This window comes from Thermobia domestica, chromosome 12, assembly GCF_964235325.1.
Source record: "Thermobia domestica chromosome 12, izTheDome1.hap1.1, whole genome shotgun sequence".
Lineage (NCBI taxonomy): Eukaryota > Metazoa > Arthropoda > Insecta > Zygentoma > Lepismatidae > Thermobia > Thermobia domestica.
The window spans coordinates 166,990,934-167,009,884 of NC_137465.1; the positions used below are offsets into that span (position 1 = coordinate 166,990,934).

At 32.0% G+C, this 18,951-nt stretch overlaps 1 protein-coding gene across 2 annotated transcripts in view; it reads left to right on the plus strand.

Moving 5' to 3' along the window:
- The window catches only part of Pde6 (phosphodiesterase 6), a 557,480-nt gene that overhangs the window by 459,348 nt on the left and 79,181 nt on the right, over positions 1-18,951 (plus strand). For both annotated transcript variants that reach the window (XM_081734379.1, XM_081734380.1), the window contains 2 exons: positions 8,744-8,884; positions 14,468-14,570. In XM_081734379.1, coding sequence (XP_081590505.1) covers positions 8,744-8,884; positions 14,468-14,570 — 244 coding nt within the window. The remainder of the gene's footprint in view (positions 1-8,743; positions 8,885-14,467; positions 14,571-18,951) is intronic.

An 18,951-nucleotide genomic window follows, 5' to 3' on the forward strand; every position in this document is an offset into this window, starting at 1 on the left:
AGTAATTTATTTCCCCTTTCCTTGGCATGTACTATTTTCGTAGATATTTCGCATCCAAATTGTTTTCTTTCCTTTCCATGCACACATTGGTTCAATTCGACTACAAAATTTTGTTTACATCATATACATACATAACCTTTTGCGTATATGATGTGAAACCATATATATATATATATATATATATATATATATATATATATATATATATATATTTAAAATGAAACTTTTTCACAGATTTATTCAATGAAAATTTTATAACAAACTAGTTCGTTTATCTCTTCTTTTCTTTCTTTCTTATTACAATCTTTAAAATAACTAAAATACAGAGATAATAACATAATGGTTTTTTTTTAAAATAGCACTTAGAAAAGCATACGTATGAAATAGAGTAGTCATTAGAATTGCTATACTGAATTATCACTGTTTTTTTTTAGCTTCTGGAAATAATTTACAACATACCAAAATGTTTGGCTGCTATTTGTGTATTATTATTATTATTATCATTATCAATCATATTATTGTTGTTATACATGTATATATAAATGTGTATTTATTTTCATTCTTGAGTAATTATTTATTATTTATATCTCATATTATGAAACTCATAAAATGGTTCGTCTGGAATTGTGCCGTATGACGAAGAAACATGGACATTACGCAAAAATGATGAAAAACGAATCGAAGCTTTCGAAATATGGGTGTGGAGAAGAATGAAGAGAATTGGTTGGGCCGAATGGAAAACGAATGAGAGAGTATTAGAAATTATGGGGGAGAAAATAATAAATTTAGATATTATTAAGAAGTGGAAGAGAAACTGGTTGGGGTATTGGCCAAGAGAGAACTGTATCATGAGGAACGTGTTAGAGGGAATGATGGCAGGAAAGAGAAAGAGTGGCAAAGGAGAGTACAATTAATGAACGTTATTAAATAGAGTAATCGTACGTGAAGACGAAGAGGTAGCAGAAGACCGTGTTGCATGAAAGCTTCTCAGTTGCAACAAGTGACCTGCAAATAATGGCAGAACACCTATGAAGAAGAAGAAGAAGATGATGATGATGATATATCTCACATGTGTTTGTTCATGGATTTGTACATTCGTTTCATGTTCCTTTTATTCAAATTGCATGAGAATATGAATTTTTGGATTTAATAATAAGAAAAAAGTTAATCTTGATGCCGAAGAGTTTAGTTGAAAAATTTTCCGTGCCAGTTGTTGAAACACTTATTCATATACTATATATAGAGATAGATAGATAGATAGATAGATATAGATATTGATATATATTAAATAACTATTATTTAATGGTTAGATTGCAATGATATTTCTGTTTATTTCCTTCGGTTGTTATGATAACACATACTCTCGAAAACACATTTAAAGGGGATCATAATTTGATAAAACAGATACCCTATTTTTAAATAATACAATATGTTAATGTTTCCACTGCTCAATTTGTTTGATCAATCATGAATTTAATATGATGATTAAAATTTTAGAAGAATGGAATTTATACTAGAGCTTTCCATTGTAACTGAATATAACTACAATTGCAAATCAATACTCTTATGGTCATAACCATTTACAGAGAGAATATATAATTTGTTGTGAGTTGCTTGTTATTTTGAGATTACTAGTGGAAATTGAGACGATAATAGTTGAATTCAGAACGTTATTACAAATTACATTAATTTCCACACAGATTATTGATCATAATTTGTAGGTTCGAATGCCAGTTATGGGCATGTTGGTACTTGTTGGTAGGTGTTGTACGAGATTAATTATCAGGAGTAACCATAGAATTTAATATTCAATTTGCTTTAATATAGATATAAAGTAATAAAAAATGAACAAGATATATATATATATATATGTCTGTGTGTGTGTGTCTGTGTGTTTGTGTGCTTAGACAATATGTATGTAAATTAGTATGCATGATGTATAATAAACGAAAGAGAAATGTGTATTCACTTCGTTTTATTATATGATTTCGAATACGATAAAAATATATAAATTGATTTTGGATTTAGGAATACATTATTATATGAATGCACATTATAAACGTTGATGAGTTGAATGGACGTAAAAAAGGTAATGATGATTTTTTATTCACTTTTTAACAAACAAATAATTATGAAAACTCCAAAAACTTGACGCTGCTACACATTTGGTAGCTTTTCCAGTTTATAGCATAGAGTTAAATATATGACACTCTCAATCTATATGAATCAGATTTATTTCCATCAATTGTCGTTAATATATAAATTTACATTGTAATTAACTACCCTAATACATGCTATTATTTCTAATGAATATTTCACATCTAATAATCTAGAAAAAATAAAAATTATCAACAAAAATATTTGAAATATATATTTGGACCAACTTCCTACTAATTGTACTTTATTCTTCATGGATGCATAAGGAAAAGAAGGAAAAAAATGTTAGTGCTGCAATATTAATTTCTGATTTAAATATCGTTAAAAAATACAAACTTCTAATTTTTTTTTCAATTTTTGAAGGGGAGACTTTTGCAATATGACAAGCTCTTATACTCATTAAAACTCTAAAACTACATTGTACATGTATAAGCTCTGATGCCCTAAGTGTACTTTATGCTTTACAACAGACTAATTGGACTATCAAAACTACCTGGTTTCTACTTAATATCAAAATTTTATACAAACAATTACAAGAAAAAGGGTATACAATTAATTTTTTATATACAAAGTCACACTCAAAAATAAAATTCCATGATAAAACAGACCTAGCTACGAAATCCGCAGGTGACGAGCATTAATCAAAACAAGTCATTTAAATCTCAAAACAGTTGTCAATCTACAACAATCTCAATCAATAAATGAATGAAAATCAGTTAATCGATAAGGTCCAGGAACATATTACTGACATATTATGGATATAAATACACTTAAACCATGAAATTTCATACATAACTGGACAAGACATCAAATAATTCTGCTTTACTGACTACTCTTTAATACCATACTAACACCCTACAAATTATATCAAATCAATAAAATTGAAACTAATTTCTGTTGGTGCAAAAAAGTTATTAGCTCTATCGACCAGAGAGAGAGAGAGAGAGAGAATGAATCTAACGAAGCATTTAACGAAAACTCATACTTACAAGATTATAATAAAACTCTACTAAACTATATCAAATCATTAATTCGTTGAGACAAGTAAGTAAATCCAAATATATATATATATATATATCCAAGATAGATATAATTCAACAATATTGATTTTATATGCAACAAGTATATATACCAACAAGTAATAATAAAATCAGGGAAGACTTTCAACTAACTTGTTTCAAGGATTATACGAACCCTCATTGATAAGGAGTTTCACTCAGAGTTGGATTATTGAGACAGCATATTCAATTTACCTTAAGTACAACGAACACAGTGTAATAGGGATTACAGCCTTAAGGCTGCCTAAAATCACCTAAAACCCTACGACTGGGTTACAGAATAAGAATAAAAATATTTCTAATGAACTGTTAACATTACTAACTGATGTAATTACCTAAGGAATAATTCAATTTAACCCTTTAATTGGCAAGCATTGATAGCATTACCATTAAAATGTTTAGTTTGCTTTTATGGTTGAACTATGAATTCCTGATAATAATTTTATAATTTTTAAAGTATTTTTGTACTTTGGTTACCAAATAGTGTTTATTTCAAACCAACATTGCCATAAAATAGGTCTTACGTGTAGCTATTGAGTAGCATTGCCCTATTATGGTAAAATATCATAAGAATACTCTCAGTAATTACCAACAGTTTCGTTGAAATATTTTTCTACAGAGCAAGAAGCCACAAATAAAAAAATAAAAAAAAATAAAAAAATAACTTTCGCGGAACGTAGTCGATAAAGCTTCTACAATACTAAATTTGACTGTCCCCTGTTCACGAAGATTAGAAGTATCTAAAGAAGCGACCCGCAAATCATGTATATGAATATTCTATGAAAGCAATAATGCCAATTAAATGATCCCTGAAGTTATAATTCGTGCGGATAATGCAGTAGAATGCGATGTTGCTTGAGAGCAACACTGCCCAATAAAGGATTAACATTATACGACTATATAGAATCTTTTCATAATTCACTTCAATATAACTATAGTTATAGTACTAAAAGTATTGTAAATTATCTTCTATTTCTACAAGAGAACTTGTCATGTTTATTCCTGCAAGAGAGATGCAAAATCTACGAAATTGCCCTTATTTTAATAATAATAATAATAATAATAATAATAATAATAATAATAATAATAATAATAGCAATATAAACGCAAACAGAAATAATACTTGACAGTCATTTATTCAACATAAATGCTGCAAATCACGTTATGAAACTGCCTTTATATTAAAAACTTGACAATTAAAAAAAAAAAACTATTGACTGCTTTTTCGAATTCAGCAAAAGATTCAAGACAAATTATAAATGAATCTTTTCAGTAAAATATTCCCTAGTTTCTTTTTAAGTTTTTTACTTAAATATCAGATTTTTTTCTTTTAGCAAAATTAGAAACTGTATATTATTTTCTAATAACGGTTTATAATGATGAAAAACTCTTCTCGAAAAACAGAATAACAATCATAATCTATCTCTTAATTAAAACTGAAAATACTCCAATATATTATCTCGAAATGTGTGATATCAAGCTTTCAGAACGTTATAAACTGGATACTTTACTTTCTAAATTAAATTGTACTTTTGTAACAATTAAAGTAAGTGGTTCCACATAGCGTAGTCGAAATGAAATGAAATCTTGAGTTTTACGTCCAACGCTTATGCCGGCTAGGCTAAAGGAGACGGTGAGTATGAAAAATGAATGAAATGGTGGAATGAAGAAAGTGGGGGAAACGGGAGAACCCCGAGAAAACCCACGGATACGGTGTTTGTACACCACAAAGTTCACTTGGCGGGAGCTGGGATCGAACCCGAGACCCCACGCACCGGAGATGAACGCTCTACCACTGAGCCACCGCGGTCCCCACACATAGTGTAGTCGTTAACGTTGTCGTATTTGGTACGTAAAAGTGAAAAGCTGAGTGAAGTTTTCCTGGGTTTTTCTTATTCACATAATGGTCCCAGCCCACTTCGTTGTTTCCATATTCCTTTCTTCCTCTCCATTTCCACAGGCAATAATCACCAATTGATGTCGTCCCTCATATGTGACGAGCTAACATGACCATAGATGCTGAAAACTTAGAAATTTAATTCATAATCTCAAAGTGAATTTGTAAGTCTTTGAAAATGAGTCAGAACGGACATTGTAGATTTAGATAAAGTCATAATAAAAGATATTGAGGCACTTGATAAGCACGATAATCGTTTGAAATGCCTTGAATAAGAATTATAAATACTCTAAATTCCTCCCAGAAAAATCCAAGAATGAAGAATTATCTCCACATAATAACGGTACTCGGATAAATTAATGTTTTGCAGGCAGACAAATACTTGTGTTGCAAAACACAAGCATCTAGGTTGGATATTCACATTCTCAGTTGAAATTTATTGGTCTTCTGATGCGAACGTTACCTTTGCTTGTTTGCTTGTTGAAATTTAGAGTCACCTTTCAGCACCGAGGCTATATGAAGCGTGGACCTACAGTTGAAAGTGGAATCCGAACTACCGTAATACGTTTAATGCTTTCCCACTGGAAATTTAACCTGAAACCTCGTGCATCAGAGGTGCACATGCTAGCTACTAGACCAGCAGAGAAGGATTATTCTTTCTGTGTAAAATCTCATACCTGCATATTCAAGAGTTTGGAAGATGATATCAACACGTCCTCATAAGGTCCCTTCTAACAGATTTTAAACTAAATTCTAGAATATACTTCGTTTTAATTGTAGCATTATGTAGGGTTTGTTCGTAAATTAATAAAACTGATCGCTGCGCGGCGCTTCAGTCACCAGCAGCGCGTTCCCCGGTGGGGATTTGTGGGGGATCTAAGCTAAGCAACGCACCGGACGGCAGTCGCGACAAAGAACGTGAGAAATGAAGCAATTGCTGGAGTAGCGCTACGCGATTACAGGAGCGATCTAGATGTCCTTCAACGAGTGTTTAGACAAAAATGTGGCCAAAAGGCAAAATCTCCTGGATTCCGGCTATCGTTCGATTCCATGTCTTAAACGGTCTTCCAACCGTTCTTGAACTTACTGAACAAGGTTTAATTAGTGTGTGATCTTCATTGCGTCAGAGCTCGGACGCGACAGCCATCCGGTGCGTTGCTTAACTTAGAAGCCCCACCACAAATTCCCCGCCGGAGAGCTCACTGCTGGCGAGTGGAGTGCCGCGCGGTGGCCAAACTCATTGCTTTACGGTTAAGCCCTGTACATTCCTCTCTTTTAAGCTTGAATGCTTTCCTTTTTTTAATTTTTTGTATTTTTTGTAAGTATCCATGTGTTGCTATCCCATTATGTTTCGATACACAAATCTAGAAAAATAATTTCATTGAGACAAATTGAGACTTTCGTTTACTGGAATATCAAAGGAGTAGAATTTCTGAAATCGACATGGATATCCAAGATTTTCTGAATAAGATATTATGCCTTTTACACTACTACTTACCTTAGATTCTATATCACCCGTAAACGGATATACCATGACGTGAAATTTTCATCTTACGAAGGACAGCATTATCAAGAGGATGAAAAGGAAAATCAATAAAGAATTTGAAAAATGTGTAGAGTAGGAAAATTGTTTTAATTTAACCAAAATATACTCAAATCTTCATTAATATATCGATGATAGACGACAATGTGAACATTGTTACCACAATTAGCACCGTAATTGTAAGTAATAAATTGTGCAGCAAATTCTTTTCAGCGTAATAAAATGAAATGACTTCAGATCTTGATGATGTACTACATATTTCGTCCCTCTTGTTATGTTTTGTTCTATTAATAAAATTAACACTTGTATTGTCAAGAACTGGCAAATATCATAAAGGCAAGATCTTGATTTCTCTGCAGGAAAAGAAATAAACTGGTTCACAGCTCAATTAGCTTTTCAGTCTTGGCACAATATTTTTATACTCATTCGTGATAGATTTTATGTTTAGAAAACGTATTGGGCAATGGGGATCAGTTGCCGACTGAGACGTGGGTATTATTCTATTCGTATTGACAAGTATATTTGGCATAACACTTTCCCGAAAATTCAATATTTACGAATCGAATGATTCGTAATTTCCCGGGTAAAAATTTTTTGGGGAGAAATATGTCAAAGTAATTATTGATCTATTGGTCAATACGAACTGACCAATACCCATTACGTCTCAATGGGCAATTGGTTCCCATTGCCCAAAATCTCGAATTTTTATTAATTTCCCAGGTAAAAATTGAATTTTCGGGAAAATGTAATACCAATTATTGATCTACTTGTCAATACGAATCGGATGATACCCATCACGTCCCAGTTGGAAACTGGTTTCCATTGCACAAAATCCCGTTTTTTTATTAATTTCCCGTTCAAAAATTGAATTTTCATGAAAATATCATAGCAATTATTAATGTATTTGTCAATACAAATCGAATGATACCCATTATGTCCCAGTCGGCAACTGTTCCCCAATGCCCAAGTCGTCCCGAACTTTGCCTCTTCTTAAGTTTCAGAGGAAACCGAAGCTATAGATTTGAACACTACTTAAAATCAACACTGACGACAGTTGTAATCAAGGGCGTCAATCCCACTGGGGACACCAGGGACATGTCAACCTCAATATTTGTAAAAGGGTTCCCCCCCAATATTTCAAGTATTTTAGGTCAACTAAGACCCAAAAGAGATTCAACCATGTAGTAATTTGCTACGTTCACAAAACAATGTTAGACAAAGTGGATATGATAAAAAATAGCACACAAGTTTGTTCCAGTTGTGAAAAGAAGCAGTGAGTTTTTTACCCTATGAAGGTTAAGGTGAAGTAAACTGTAAAGTAATAAACTGTCTTGTTTAGATAGCGAGCAGCAAAGCGAGTTTAATTTAGCTAAAACTCATAATTTTCAAATAATTTTTTTAACTATACATTGTTGAGTCTCATTTATATTAGTTGTAGGCTTATAGGCCTAAAACATATTTTTGAAACTATTGTTTCTGAGTAATCATTTCACACTACCTTTTATCACTATTTTGTTTTTGACACTGGTGTCATTTAAGTGTAACTAAGATTGTAGAACAAGATTGAATATTTTATTGTTTGAATAAACGAACTGTAAAGTGTATATATGTGGTTTATTTCAGTACCACATTTTCAAAAAAACAAAAAAAACTATAAACGGTAAAAAAACACAACAATGTTTAAGTTTTTTTGTTTGTTTTTAAATCAAAAATGCTTTAAAATGCAATGTACGAAAATTATGTTTTTTTTTTAATTTTCCGAGGGAGGACCCCCTATTTCCTGGGGGTATTCCATACACCTCAGTCCCCTGGTAGTCTGACCCCACCCAAAGTTTATGTGCTGCTGACGCCAATGGTTTTATATTTACTTTTGTATCGTTTGCATTATTGAATTATAATCCAACATTATAGTATTTAATGCCATGTAAATAACCACTTACTTCTGAATTAGGAAATCAACTTAAAGTTCAAAACGGAGTAAAATATTTTCAAGCAAAACATATAAAAGGTAACTCTTTGTTTACTAGTGCTGCTATATTTTTGTATCCTACTTTGTGTTAAATTTATAAATGTTTTCTTCCTTTGTAGATATTAAACATAGGGGATGTGGCTTCTTGGATGAACCAAGAAGTCAGAGAAGAGGATGGTTTTGTGACGAGAAGTATTTTATGCATGCCCATTTCCAATGGACAAAAGACGGTTATTGGTGTTGCTCAACTCATTAATAAGGTGTGTAGTAGGCTCATATGTAATAAATAATTTAACTTTTGCTATTTACAGTCAAAATACTATCTATTTGGTACCCTAAATAGATCCTTACGTATAGAAAATTTCCATGTGATTTAAAACTTCTAATTTATACGCAAAATACATAAATAAGATAGGATAATATAATGAATATACATTAACCTTAGTAAAAGAAGTAGATTTTGGTAATTAATAAAGTTGGTTTACCTTTAACATTTTCTAGTAAAATATTTATTAGAGTTACTATGTATTTCTGCTAGTAAATGCTTCACACATGGCCATTCATAGAATGGGACAAGGCAAGGATCTGAGCAATTCCTCACACCTAGAGTTTCGAAGGGATTCAGTTCTTCGGAATACATGTCAAAACATATTAGAATTCTTACTCACACACTATGGTACAAAAGTGTATCAAAAAGTGAATTTTTGATTTAATGAAACACGTGCAGCGATAAATATCTGAAACTGTATCATGTTTGACACATGGTATCACACTGACATTCGGCATAGGAACCACTGCGGACAAACATATATTCCAACGTCACACCAAATCGTTCATGCTCTGTGCTTCAAGTTCCTTAACCAGATAACCGTATCCTGTTGTACCTCTTCCAGTGTATCGAAACACCGACCACAGTGGTGTTTCTTTAGGAGTCCAAATACATGGTAGTCGGTAGGAGCTAAATCAGGGCTATACGGAGGATGGTCAAGAATTTCCCAGTTGAAACTTATGTGTGTATAGGTCTGTTAGGCTGCATGTGGTTGTCCGTTATCGTGCAGGAACAACACACTCTTTCATAGTACTCTTTTTCGTTTCTGACGTATGGCTGCTTTCATCTGACCATGGTTTGGCAGTACGTGTCCACAGTAATGCTCGAACTCTTTGCTAGAACTTTAACATGAATAACACCCTGATGGTTCCAAAACACAGTAGCCAATGTTATCTTAGCAGATGTTGCTGACCTTGAACTTCTTGTCCAGTGGTAACGATGGATATTTCCATGTCATTCTCTGGCGTTTTCATTCAGGTATCCATAAGGGTATTGAGGTTTCATCGTCCGTTATGATGCGGTGAAAGACCGAATTTCCTTTGTGGTCATTTCGTGTGAGGTGATTCAGGGATATGCCCATTTGAAGGTGTTTTTAGTCTTCACTCAGATGTTTTGGCATCCAGCGCACACATGCTTTCCTAAAGCTAAGTTGGTCATGGATGATACTCCTCACTAAACAATATGAGATCTGCAACGCATCTGCAATGTCATACAACCTCACTGTTCTATCTTAAGAAATCATCGCATCGATATTACACACATTCCTATCAGCGATGGATGTTGCTGGTCTGCCACTTCTGTCATCGTCTGTAATAGTCCTCCTACCACTTTCAAATGCGTTGCATCACACATATTCTTATTTCTGAGATATAACACTTTCTACATCGACTTCCAACAATTCTCGATGAATATCAGGTGGTTTCTGTCCCTTGGCCAATGAAAAACGAATGATACCGCGCACCTTCTCTTGGAATAATGTTCAAGTCAATGCGCCATGTTTAAATTGCTCTAGATACCAGATATGTTGATGACGCTCTAATTGCCGTCAGATTTCTCTTAATAATAATAATAATAATAATAATAATAATAATAATAATAATAATAATAATAATAATAATAATAATAATAATAATAATAATAATAATAATAATAATAATAATAAGCTGAATAAAACTTCTGGGCTTTAGAGAAAAATTCGCTATATTTTTGATACACCTTTGTATTTAATATGATTATATTAAATGCTTTAACACTATAGTGTGTTTATTTGCTGTTCTTAATAAAGTTCACAATGTGTGTATGAATAATTGTTGTTTCACATGAAGTATTATGTGCATCCGTACATGAAGTGTGTTTGAATTCGTGATGATGCTTGTGTGCCGGTTTCTTTCTCCCACTTGGAAAAGACTCCTGTGAGCATTCGAGGTTACGTATGTATAAGTTAACCTTATAGATTTCTGTTGTTTTTCGATGGCGCAAGTTATCAACTAGCCATCCAAAACATTTACGGTAAGTTATAATCATTTAGTGAAAGCTTTCAATGTTTAGTTTACTGAATATGACGATTGGTTTCAAGTGATAAATAAATGCGCCGTATTCTGTATCGGTAAACATCTCGGGACGTTTCTTGCTACACACTTTCATTCCACCAAATCACTTTCACCCCCATTTCTTTCAACAACAATCTATTAATCACGTTCAAAACACGCTGAAAAGACATAGATTACAAAAATTTGCCATTAAACAATTAGAAACAGAGTCAATAGACATTGCTGGGGTGACCTCGACAAGCTGAAAGAATTGTCAGTAGGACTTGATCATTGCACCTATTAACTAGATGTGCTTATGATTGCAACTGAAAAAAATACAATTTCAAAATACTTGCGTAACCCAATAAATTTTATCTTTCATAAATAGTATTGAGGACTCTATTCATCACATAATCAAATAGAATTATTAACAATAAGAGTAATATACAAAGTGCATAAACTTATTAGGAGTATTGCATAGTAGGTGCCACTCCTATATACAGTATATGCTTCATATATACAGTATTCTGTGCTTTTTGATGAAAGCATTCTTGTTTAAAAAGAACGTAATAAAAGTAGTAAGGTTGTTTATTTTCTTATATTAAAGTTTTTTTTATAAATTGCACAAAGTATTCTGCGTCTGTATAGCGCCTAGTATATGAGCTCTTTCTCAATTTGGATTTCTGATTTATCCGGCTTGAACTCCTGCTATACTGTTTACAGTATAATATTACATTGTATTTAATTTCTTGTAAATATATGTACTGTTGGTTATAATTGATTATATACTTGAACTTTGTTCCGTACCCTCCCAATGGTGTCTACAACAACTGACAGTGCACTCAGTTACTCATCCGCCCGTCCAGGGACGTACGGAAGGGGGGGGACACGGGGGTCCGGACCCCCCCGAAATTTCGACTTTTTAAAAATTTAGCCTAATTTTAGGGGCAATTTTAGCAATTTTAATATAAAATAGCTTCATATTTAGTTTGAACCCCCCCGAAATAAATTCCTGGGTACGCTACTGCGCCCGTCTTTACCATTACGCTCTCACGTTATTCACATATCACTGTATCACTTTTGTGTCTAATGAACGTAAAATTGCGCTAGATTGCAAGAAAGTGCTGTTATAATTTCCAGTTATCGCATTACTTAATTAGTTCACGTTAACGAAGTATAAATCTATTATTATAAAATTTATAATACATTGAACTATATTGTGTTTAAATTGTAATATTTTGAAGTATGAGCGCCCGTATGTGGGGAAAGGGTAGATCTCGACTTTTTACTCCTTTTCTTTAAGCTTTTAGTTATTATTTGTTTTGACATATCATGAAACAATTCTTTATATCACTTATCTGTTTGAATCGTGCTAGATGGGCCCTTTGCTATGGAGATATGTTAAAAGAAACACCATTTCTACTAAATGAATTTCAAAAGTAACTAATGATTATCGGGTTCATATTAGCTTTGCCTTAGTAATTCAACACAGAAAAACAAAGTCTCTGAGCAAAGCACTACTTTTAAAATTCAAATAGAGATGTGTAACAGTTTCGTCAACTAACTAAACTTTTGATTTCATCAGACAGTATCTACCTTGATACTCTATCTGAAACTAGCTGAAACTAATTAAGATGTTTGAAACTAACTGTTACACATCAATGTTTTAATTATAAACTTTGTACTTTGTTCAGAGATTGTGTTTTTCTATGTTAAAAATAGCCAGTGTAGCGAATTTTAAACCTGTGTAAGACAGCTTATTATTAAGCTCCAAAAGGTTAACAGTCAGTAGGTCCTCAAACTGTATCATGTAAGATAGAAGCAAACTGCAAAGTATATGCTATGTACTCATAGTCTATATTATAATATACTTAGTTGAGGTATAGCCTATATTACATGAAGTTTTATATAAGTTGTCAATAAATTTTGGAGTGTTCCTTTATGATACAATTTGAGGAACTACTGATAGATAACTTTCTGAAACTTAATAAGGAGTTACTATAATTAATCCTACTTAAAGTTTACTGCAAATCTGTTAGCAGTTTCTATGAATTGTAGATTATAATTAAACTATACCTTGACAACAATGCAGCGTTAAAAGTGAAATTTATATGTTACTTTTTTCTGCTCCTGTGTGGAAACGTTTTCAAGAGGAAAAAAAAAACTTTTGAAAGCTTTTTCTAAATTTTTAACATTGAACTCCTCCGGTGGGGTCTCACAGACCTCAGTCGTCACATGTTCCTCTCTGATGGTGCTCAAACTGATGACGATGGTTTTTGTCTACCCTCATACTTTGACGTGAATTATCATTGTATTAATAGGAACAAAAACAAGTGTTCCGATGTTTTGCAATGTATATAGATTAATACTTTTATTGAACGTCTAAATGGAAAACTCAATATATATATACAACTTTTGCTTTTATAAATTTTGTCATACACACAACTCTCAAAATGACACAGCAGATTCCATTGGCACTAGAGAAAGCGCAACTTCTGCAGCTAGCCCCTTTTCAAATGAGAATAATATTGTATTTTTTAAAGAAATAAAATACACAAACATTGTACAGTCCGCAGCAAAAAACCTGCAACACGAGCATGTAAGTTTATTGTAAAACTACGCCTAACAGCCCAGAGAATCAACATAACGTCTAAGTGGCACGAATCACGCCAGGAGAAACCTCGGCATCCTCCCCTGCACACTTATTTTGGAGCAAAAGACTTCCTCGTTTCATAATAAACTTACATGTTCATGTTGCAGGTTTTTCTGCTGCGGACTGTACAAATATCTGTTTGAGTGTATATGTGAGATTACGTTTTACTTGAAAACGCCAAGACATGTAATAAATATCAAGGAGATTGCTCAGAGTCTTGAAGATAGTTGGAAGATGAAAAATTCAAAGCAATGTAAGTGAAGATTAATTGAAAGAGAGTAGTCAGTCCATCACTGATGATGATGAATCATGTCTTGAGAAAATACATGACAGTAATGATGTGGAAGAAGGAGATGATAGTTATTTTCAGTGCAGTTTTACATTGCATATCTGGAAATGAAAATAGAAAAGAAAGCCAAAAGAGAATGCATTCATTGTCTCCATGAAGAAACCTTATACACCCTCATATTTCTCCACGTACATAGTTACTTCTCAGTAGATTGGCATTTATTCCTTCAACAAATACATATATATTGGTAATAAGAGAAACAAACAGGTCACTAACTTAGCCGTGAAATTAGATAAACACACACACACACACACACACAACAAAGTAAATACTCGCGAAAGAAATAATTGAGGTATTTCATACTCTTTGGGAGTGTGTGACTTATTTTCACTAGAATAGTAAAAAGTTAACTTATAACTAAACAGCATGTTATTTAAGTGTTTTATCTCCTTGACAAACTGCAAATGTATTTGTACCTGTACAAAAATGTATTTATCTTGTGTCAATAAACTCTTATACTAAATACTATATATACTTTTTTAGGGAAATGGCCATCCTTTCACAGACTGTGATGTTTCTATTTTTGAGGCCTTCGCGATATTTTGTGGATTAGGAATCCACAATACGCAAATGTATGAAAATGCTTGTAAGTATTTTGTTATTTCTATCTTTCTTGCCATAAAATTACATTGAATACTGTAATTTTTGTTATTGCTAGTAATATGATTATTTATTTTTACTTATAACGTACCACAAACCATGGAATATTTGATTCAACAGTGGGGGTACATATCTCTATCTCTTGTTTTTTAATGTATTTAACAATATGATTCAATAAGGTAAATAATAATATTGCAAAACTTTAATATTACATAATTCCTTAGGGAATTAATATTTAATAAGATCAAATTTTAAACTATTGAACTTATAATTTGTAGTATATTTGAAATAAATGTAAAATAATGATCGCACATACAATGAATCAATGTATCCTAACTGAAACATGCACAGTTGAAGAACTACTTTTGTAAATTAAGCGTTTTACGGAAAACGAACAGAAGGTTATTTTGAGTGACAAATAAGGAAGGTTAGCTCATTAGAACAAGAGAAAACTTACGGAAATAAATTATCATTTTCTCGATAAGAAAACAGAGGCAACAAGATCTACTAATAACGTTACTAGTAGTTTGGTATAGATGATTTCTATCACCGCTGATGCTAGACTGAATTACAAAGTTGGAGTATAACGCTTTTGACAGCTTCCATTTAATACGTGTCACTCCTTAACTTTTAATTTTTTTTTAATTTCTTTTCTTTCCTTTTTTTTTTCCATCTTCGTACTTCTAATAGGGGCCACGTAAAGGTTCGAAGTACAAGGAAATAAATATTGTCAATAAGAAAGATTAGTGCGAATGCATATTTTTTTCTAATAGAAGTACTAACGTAGTCTTCTGAAAACATGTTATGTATTCCGAACTTAGAAAGCTCAGAAAAAGTATACTTCAAACATTTAGTAGCTCTTCTTTTCTTACTATACCCTGACAACTTGAACGATGCATACCCCAGTTATTAACCAGAAGAGCTATTGTTAGTCTCCTGTATTTATTTACTATCTTTCTTTTGCATTTTCGGGGGTGGGGGAATTGTTTTTGTTATATTTCCAGTTTTACATATACGCTACATAGTTCAAGTGGCAAAATGGATTTTTTTACTGTCTACACCATGCATTCCGCTTCAGCTTAAGCGTTGTGATTGATTAGTGCAGAAATGCTCCTTTTAAATAACACGTTCTTGTAAATATGTCACAAAGAGCAATAAAACTACAAAACTACTTCAAATATCTGGCTTATATTTGTTATATTACTTCAAAATTATGATCTATGTTGTCAATCGAAGCCACAGATCAATGTATTTCCTTCTCACACGATATGACACAACTAAACAAACTCATTTACCAATAAAATCAGTTGAATTTTTTCAACTGAATGCTGCATAAGCATTAAAATAAATCATCTTTGTTTACTAAAATAAACGCTTTTGCTACTTTAAATATTTTGCTGTATGTTTCGGTGTTCGCTATCATCTTCCTTAGCAAATTTGGACAACTCAAATACAACTCATCTCAGTTCTTAAATTTCACTTTGTACTATTTCTGTGTGCACGGTAACCTTGTGAGGTCTAACATTTGACACTAGAATAATGTTAATTCCTTTACTTGAGTTCTCTTCCTGTGAAAGTCTATTAGCTGTGGAAAAAGTTAAGCAGAAGTTTATTTTTTAAAAAGACTTCTTCAATTTTGTGCTACCTTGTAGAAATTTTACTTAGTTCTACATAGCGTCACTTGTACGTTAAATTTAGATGATTACATACTTCTTTAACATGTCGTGTAATTATTTAAACAATAAGTATTTATACTATATAATAATTTGTTGAATCAACTAATTATAAAGTATAACATTGAAATAGCAAATTGACCAGATCTGCTAAGAAAACCGAACATTTAATAATCTCAACACACACACACAAACCTTTGGTAATCAGGCAATGAACCCCAATTAACCATAAATGATTCATAATTTAAATTTAAAACCCTAGAACGAACTTGTATCAGATCATCCCTGTATTAATAATCATGGATAAAGTCTTCACACATTTACCCAGTTTACAACAAAAAGCAAGTTTGACATGAAATTTAACTTTTGTGATTTGCGAATAATTAACTTACGTTAGTGAATTACAATACTACTAATGTCAAAAGCCTAGTGGTGAGTTTCCATCTTATGAAAAAAGATGTATATTTAAATATTAAATAATATGAAAAATAAAGTATTTTTTACCTACTACTAACTATTATTATTATTCTTAGTAACAGGTAAATATACTTTATTATTTTTCGTATGTTATTTAATATTTAAACCTATGTCTTTCTTCATAAGATAGAAACTTATCACTAGGCTTTGGACAATATAACTATCATTATTATATTATGTGGTCCCGTGTAGTAGAGTCACTAACGCTCTCGCCTTTGATGCGAGCTGTCCCGGTTCAATTACTGGTGGAGATAGTCGCTCGAAAAAGTGTAAAATGATTTTTCACGCCAGTCATTCTAAATGAGATTTACTTGGGTGTTTTCCTCATTCACTCCAAAAGTTCCGGGATGTTACCTAATATCATAGTCCATAGCTTCTTTCTTCCTTTCCAATTCCATGAATAGTGTGATTGCCGAGGAACGCCATTCGTCATATGTGACGGGCTAACATGGACATAAATGCTGAAAGCTCAGAAATCCAATTCCTAATGCTATATTTGTATTTAGAAAAAAAAATGTATAATACAATAACAGAGTTAAATTATGATGATCATTCCGCACTTTTTTACTTTCAACATAGTCTTTGAAGAACTACTTAGAGTACAAGTCTTGAGATATCACCTTTCTTTTTAATTAAACTTAAAACTTGGCTTTACAAAACGAATTTATAAATATCTAAAAAAAAAAAATAAATAATAATAATAATAATAATAATAATAATAAAATAAATAAATAAAAAAAAAGTATCAATTACATTAGAAAAATAGAAATCTGATTCCCGGAACAGCCAAATTGTGTTGATTTGTGATTGTCGTTTATACAATTGAAACTTGCGCCTGATAGCACAATTTGTGATTGGTTGTTCGGCTATTGTGAAATCAATAGAGATCTACACTTCGACTTAAAAATGACTGATCGACTTTCTAGTCAACAACTCGATTAGCATATTAGATAATTCAGCTTATTTATATGACTTATTCTTCTGAAAATTCTGTCTGTTTGGAAAATGAAAGACTTCCCTTTTTTCAGCAAAAATAATTGAACCAGTACAACTTTTGGGATGGATTAATATATATCTTACGAAGAAAATGCTTCGTAGGCTTACTTGAAAAATAGTTTATTGACAGTAACATCTCTGCAATCAAATCTTTTACATTTGCAGAAAATGAGAAAAAGGGAGTGAATTTGATCTTACAATCTAATCACTTAAAATTTTTAGACATAGAAGCTGCCATGTCAAATATTTAAAAGAAGCATCAGAAATAAATCTAAGAATTTTCTACAATGTCACCCATTTTACATTATAAAGAATCACATTAATAAAAGTTACTTTATCGTATTGCTGGATTTCAGAAATATGATAAAGTAACTTAAGTTTCTTTCAGATTTTTCAAATAAGCCTGGGTTCGGAGTTTGAAATGGGTCAAGAATTGCAGGTAAACAAAGAGAAATATAAATTCGATTTTGATTATATGTTGCGTGTATTTTATTTCAAAGACTCTCATTTATTCCCATTTTTGTGGTCAAATTCGGTCAAGAGACAGGGAGTGAATTTATCCCATCATAAAAAAATATATATTCCATGATAAATTTCGTGAAATTTGTCAGATTTCATTAAAGATAACGTATTTCTTTGAGAGTTATAAATATCTCTACTGCTTGAAGTTAAAATCAGTCAGAGGCAGTGAGTTCAAAAGAAGACTAATCATTAACAGAGAGCAACACGTATTCCTTGTCTTTCTTGCCAAAATATTTTATAAGGAGCGGCAATTAATAGATAAATACTCAAACGTTGTTCAAACACAAATTGAATCAATAATTTGAGATTAACAGTGCAGTTTTGTCATTCAAATATATATTATTGTTGAGGGACTTTTAACGTTTAAGCATGCATCTGAGGAGTAAACGTCTGTGCTCTGTACAATGACTAAATCAAAGTAATCCAAATGTGCACAGATTATTCTCTAGTTGTTGATTCAATTTGTCTACGAACAAAGTTTGAACATGAATCTTCTGAAGCTGATTGAAGTGTTGTAAACATTATCGTCTCTACAAAATACATTGGAAAGATAAAGGATACGTGATGCCATCTTTTGGAACTAGTTGAACCCTTTACACTCACCTTAAAGAAAAGGTTTTTACGAAAACTTTCATATAAAGAATCCAGTTTCCATAGAATATGAGGTCAGTTTCTTTTGAGATTTAAGAGAATGGCTAT